The sequence below is a fragment of the Giraffa tippelskirchi genome, chromosome 4, assembly GCF_054371585.1.
Source record: "Giraffa tippelskirchi isolate mGirTip1 chromosome 4, T2T-mGirTip1v1.2.pri, whole genome shotgun sequence".
Lineage (NCBI taxonomy): Eukaryota > Metazoa > Chordata > Mammalia > Artiodactyla > Giraffidae > Giraffa > Giraffa tippelskirchi.
Genome location: NC_137278.1, coordinates 74,881,959 through 74,887,518, shown reverse-complemented (window position 1 = coordinate 74,887,518; position 5,560 = coordinate 74,881,959). Strand labels below are relative to the sequence as shown.

General features: G+C 59.5%; 1 protein-coding gene across 1 annotated transcript; it reads right to left on the bottom strand.

Annotated features, from left to right (window-relative positions):
* Window positions 1–728: 728 nt before the first annotated feature.
* Window positions 729–5,072, bottom strand: SIX2 (SIX homeobox 2). The gene is made up of 2 exons (XM_081484316.1): window positions 4,191–5,072; window positions 729–2,043 (listed from the first exon to the last, which is right to left on the bottom strand). The coding sequence occupies exons 1-2, from the start codon at window positions 4,748–4,750 to the stop codon at window positions 1,707–1,709; spliced, it is 897 nt and encodes a 298-aa protein (XP_081340442.1). The 5' UTR covers window positions 4,751–5,072; the 3' UTR covers window positions 729–1,706.
* Between the last annotated feature and the right edge of the window lie 488 nt (window positions 5,073–5,560).

Sequence of the window (5,560 nt, the reverse complement as noted above, 5' to 3'; positions counted from 1 at the left end):
CCTGAGAGGGGAGGGTGCAGTGCAGGTTAGAGGCACCACGCATGGCAGGGACTCCTCGATCTGACCAGCCAAGTCCTGGCGTCTGCTTGTTCCCTTTCAGAACACGCCTTCCGAGAGCCGGGCTTGTCCAGTCTCCAGGACTCCCGTCCTCCTCAAGCTCCTTCATCTCCACACCAAACCAACAGATTTCTAAGTATGGAGACCTTTGCTCCATGGCCACACGCCTGATCCGGGCTTCACGACTGGATCAGCGGCTGCCCTTTCGTCCAGCGAATCTGCCCAGTGCCTTCCACCTGGATCTGGGCATTGCGATCACCGCTAAGGAGTCTGCCCTTTAGGAAAACTCCACGGCCCAACTTATTCCCCAGCCTTGGCATCTTCAAACACATGTACCCACATTCCACTCACAGCCCCTCATTTCCTACCCCCATTCCCAGGTGAAGAAAGAGTCGGCTGAGGACACTGCTGGGCTGGTGGGGGCAGAGGAGTCCCCAAGAACAGCTGCCCCCTCCTCGCTCATACGGGGAGCTTCTGGGACAAGAAAAGGGACAGAGGGCTTTGGGGCAGGAGGTTTCAGAGTATTCAGTCCCTTCGGTTGGCTATTGATATAGTGTGTAAGTGGGAAGGCATCTCCCAGTTTCCAGTACTTACCGGGCATGGCTGCCCAGAACGGTCCACCCGGGGTGTTGAGTCCCTGTAGGGAAATCAGACACAGCTGCACGTCTGGCTGGCAGGCCTCGTGGTATATATCCATATTTATATTTATGATTTCTAATTTTATTATAAAATAAAAGCAGAAATATTTCCCGAAGAACATTCACATGAGGGCATAACAGGGAGATGGCAAGTCCGCAGCTCCGGAGGCACGCTCCGCCTGGAGCCGGGTGGCCACTGTCAGGGAGGAAAAGAAGAGCTGGCGGGGCCTCACCAAGACAGAGGGGCTGGAGGCAAGCGGCGTGCAGGGGCTTTCTGCTCCTTGGCCCGTTCTCCTTCACTTAAGTTACTGGGAGCAAAGCTGACACCTCGGGGAAGGGCCTCTGGAGAAAGCCCAGGTTCAAAGGCCCTGTGTTTTCTTCGCTCTTTTCCCTCCCACTCCCATCCCAGGAAAGTGAGGAATAGGTGGAGGGCACAGAGATGGCCAGGCACAAGGAGAAACACTGAGCGGTACAGCTTTCGAGGCGCAAGAGGCTGGCGGAGAGGAGACAGAAAAACAGAGACAGAGTAATAGAAATTTAGTGAGAGGTGGCAAGTAAGAGGCACAGAGGGAAACACAATGAAAAGGGGGAAAGCAGAAGAAAGGGAAAGGAGAAGAGAAAAGATAAGGAAGGGGAAAGAAGAGGGGGAAAGAAGAGGAAGAACGAGCGAGCAAGGAAGGCAAAGGAAGAGAGAGAAGGGAGGGGAGGAGAAGGCAGGGAGAGAAAGAGTAGGAGAACGGTGTATAATTTATTCCCTTCCCTGGTTCAAGACCCGGTCCCGGCCTCCAAAGGACCTCCAAAGCAAATTGTTGGAAAAAAAAAAAAAAATCCCGAACAAAGACTAAACCAGAGAGCCGTCCGTCCTACCCGGGTCGGCAGTTTTTGCCCGCTGAGCGCGCGGGCCTTTCAGTACCTGGTGGGGCCTCCGGCGCGGGGCGCCCTTCGGACACGGTCCCTCTTGGGTGCCCAGCGCCCAGGCCAGAAGGCAAGCGCGTCGAGGCAGGCGGGGCTCTAGGACCCCAGGTCCACGAGGTTGGCCGACATGGGATTGAGGATGGAGTCCTGCAGGCCGTGGTGGTGCTGCAGCGGGTCCGCGCCGCCTCCGCCCGGCACGGGCACGGACACGGGCACGGCGCTGGGGCCCGGAGGGTGGCCCAGGCTGTGCAGGGACGGCAGCCCCGGGGGCGGCGGCGGGCTGAGCAGTAGCGCGGGGCTGGACGACGAGTGGTCTGGCGTCCCCGACGGCGTCTTCTCGTCCTCCGAGCTGCCTAGCACCGACTTGCCGCTGCCGTTCAGCGACGCCGCCAGCGCGTTGTGGCTGTTAGAGTTGGAGTTCTCGCTGTTCTCCCTGCAAGAGCAGGAGCAAAGCAGCGGGGTCAGCGGGGAAACCGAGGCCGCCCGGCGCAGTGTTGCCGGCAGCCAGAGCCGCCTTGCGCAGCCTGCGGGTGTTTTCGGTTTCTACCATTTTCTCCTCCAGGTCTGGGCTCTGGTTCTCTTAGTCTCTCCAGACCTTATTTCTTTCTCTATACTTTCTCCCTGTATCATTTCTGTCTCCCCATCTCTCCTGCTCTTAATCTCAGGAATACCTTTCTGCTCTCCGTGTGTCTGCCCTCCCTGCCTGCCCCCACTGAGTGGCTAACCTTTCTTTTCCAGAGCAGAGGGGCAGGGGAATAGGGTTCATGGAGTTGTCGCGGAGAGGGACAGGGAAGAAGAAAAGGTGCCCGGATTTTCAGATCACTTCTGGCTGAAAACAAAGCCAGGGTTTGTTGCAGAGAACTGGGACCAGGAGAGTCAGGAACCCTAGATTCTAGGCTGAGGGTCCACTTGAGGACTTGAAGTTGAGAAATCTCACAGGTCTTCATATCCCTTTGCTTTCCTCTGCTTGAGGGAAATCTCTGTCCGAGGGACAGGTTTCCGGAGCTAAGGGTCTTTTCCCTCTAGTTCCAAATTGTCGGGGATGCGTTAGAGTTTTCCCTGTGGGGCCTACTGAGCGAGGCCCTAAGGGTGCAAAGGTGCCCTTTCCCAGGTGGCACAGTGGAAGCTTCAGCTGGGGCCTGAGGCTGGAGGTGTGGAGGGTAGCTTCTGAGAGAAGAGAGAGGGAAGATGGTTGCTAATCCTGGCCTAGATTCTCCCACCATACCAGAAATTGAGAGACTCTTCCGCCTTCACCTGGGGCCTGGCCTGTGCACTTAGTTCTTCAGGATTCTGGATACATGCCAGTCTGGGTGGAGGGGGACCTCCACAGGGAGAACCTCCCTCCTGCAGGGTCTTTCACCAACAGCCCCTCACCCAGATTTTGAAATCTGAATTCTTAGATAGATTCTCTCTGTACTGGCTTTCCAGGGCCTTTTCTTTCTGTTTTCCTGGAAGAGGACTTTCCACAGGGCTGGTAGCTGAATCCTTACAACTGTGGACACCCCAACCTCATGGTCTTAGAGACCAGGGTCAGCTGGAAGCCTCCTCCCCACCTCAGGTTACCCTGTTCAGCACCCCCACTCTGACCGCTGTCCTTCACTCTGGGCTGCACACACCCAGTACCACAGACCCCTGGTGTCTTGTTTTGCTGTTACACTCGGGTTGGAGTCTGTTCCCACAGTTTCTCTCCCATCTCCCCCTCTAGATCTGGGGTTCTGAGAGGCCAAAGCCACAGGGGCCTCATTGTCAACTGCACGGCTAGTTCAGGAAGTCCTGGTTTCCCTGAGGACGAGTGACTTCCAGCCCTTCTGTTGCTGTAATCTCACCCTAGACCTATCAAACTACCCCCCAGAGAGGGTACAGCCTAAGGAGAGAGGAGCTAAAGGGTTGGCAATCCAGGGAAAGGCTGCTGTGTCCAACAAGGCAGAAAAGGGCACATGTGTTTTTCTTCTCTCCTGGAGCTGACACTTCCTCCCCAAGCCTTTTGCCTCTTGGTCCTTTCAATGCGGGATAAAAGGCTTTCCCTATCAACCCCCTTATCCAGACAAGGAAAATTCTTCTAGGCCCCTCTACAACCAGGTTGTATCAGGTAAGTTCCAATCCCAGTCCTGACCCCGAATCACACGGCCTGGTGCTGCTGAGTGAGGCAGACGGAAAGTTCCAGGAAGAGCTGGTGCATTCTCGCACGCAGTCTTAAAACCCCGATAGTCCTCACCAAACCCCTCAGCCCTCCGACCTTCTGAGAACTATCAGGCCCTGCCTGTGGTACCTGCCCCCCTTGCCTGGAATCTAGGCCTACTGTCTTGCTTTGACCCCGAGGCTCGCTGCTTCTCCACGTTTGCGCATAAGCGACCAGGGAGTTAGTTGACGACTTCCCGATTGCTTTGCCCGCTTTAGACAAATTTCTGATCTCCTGGTCTCCTGAAAGAGCAGTCCGAGTTAGATCAGGCTGCAGCAGGGCCCTAGCTGGGACCAGGGGCCCAGTTCAGACCTCTCCAGGGGTCGAGTGGACGTCCCGGGCGGGACCCCCTCTCCCTCGAGCCCTGGGGAAGCTGGCGTGGAAGCTCTACTTACTCGTACCTTTCCTTGGCCTCGGCTGCCCGGTCGCGCTGCCGCCGATTCTTGAACCAGTTGCTGACCTGCGTAGTGGTGAGCCCCGTGGCCTCCGCCAGCTCGCGCTTCTCGCGGGGTGAGGGGTAGGGGTTGTGAGCGTACCACTCGCGCAGCACGCTGCGACTCTTCTCCTTGAAGCAGTAGCTGGTCTCCTCGCCGTCCCAGATGGAGCGCGGCAGTGGAAACTTGCGGCGCACGCGGTACTTGCCCACCGCGCCCAGGGGCCGGCCGCGCAGCTTCTCCGCCTCGATATAGTGTGCCTTGAGCCACAGTTGCTGCAGCTTGGCGTGGTTGTGCGGCGAAAACTGGTGACTCTCCAGAATCTTGTAGAGCTCGCGGAAGTTGCCGCGGTGGAAGGCCACCACCGCCTTGGCCTTGAGCACGCTTTCATTCTTGTGGAGGTGCTCGCAAGCGGGCAGCGACCACAGGAAGCGGCCCAGCCGCTCGATGTTGCCGCCCTGCTGCAGCACCTCGCACACGCACGCCACTTGCTCCTGCGTGAAGCCGAAGGTGGGTAGCATGGACATGGTGCCGGCTGCTCCCGCGCCCGCCCGCGCGCCCTCAGCGCGCCGCGCGGTCCGGCATGGGCGCCTCCCCGCCGGACCGTCCTGAGCTAAGAGGCGGACTGGGGGCCCCTGGCCTGGCGCTGGCTCCCGGCGAACTCGCAGTCACTGCAGTACGTCCCCGCGCCGGCCGCGGATTCCGCGCCGCCCCGCGCCCCCGCCGGCCGCGCGCCTCGCCAGCGCCCTCGTCCAAGCCCGGGGGCCGCCCGCGGCGCCGCTCCGCATGCTCCGCGCCCTCCCGCCCTCCCGCCCGCCGCTCCCTCGTTCGCTTCTCGCTCTCTCCCTCCCGTCTAGCTTGCTCGCTGCTTTTTTAATAATATTATTCTAAGCGGGCATGAGGCGCTGCGGCCCGAGCCCTGATTGGTCTGGTTATCTGACCCGGGGCCTGCCCGCGCCAGACAATAGTCGGAGTCAAATTATTCGCCATGGAGACGCTGTCAGTCACTGGTAACCCGAGCCCCGGCGGGCCAGGCGGCTCCCCCCGGCCGGCTCCGCTGACAGATCGCCGGGTTCCGCGCAGAACGGAGGGCGGCCCGAGACAGGAGCCGGAGGCTCTCCAAGAGCCTGGGAGGAGGTGAGGGCCGGGCTGGGGCTGGCGGCGGCGGTGATTGACGGGGCGGACGCCCAAAGAGCAAGGAAGGTGCTGGATCGGGGTGGGGGGTGGGGGGCGGAGAGGAGAAGCGCGGAGAAGAAAAGGGGAGGACCGAGGTGGGGAGGGAAGAGGGGAGAAGAGAAGGCGGAGGACTGTTTAAGGGGGTGCCGGGAAGGAGAGGG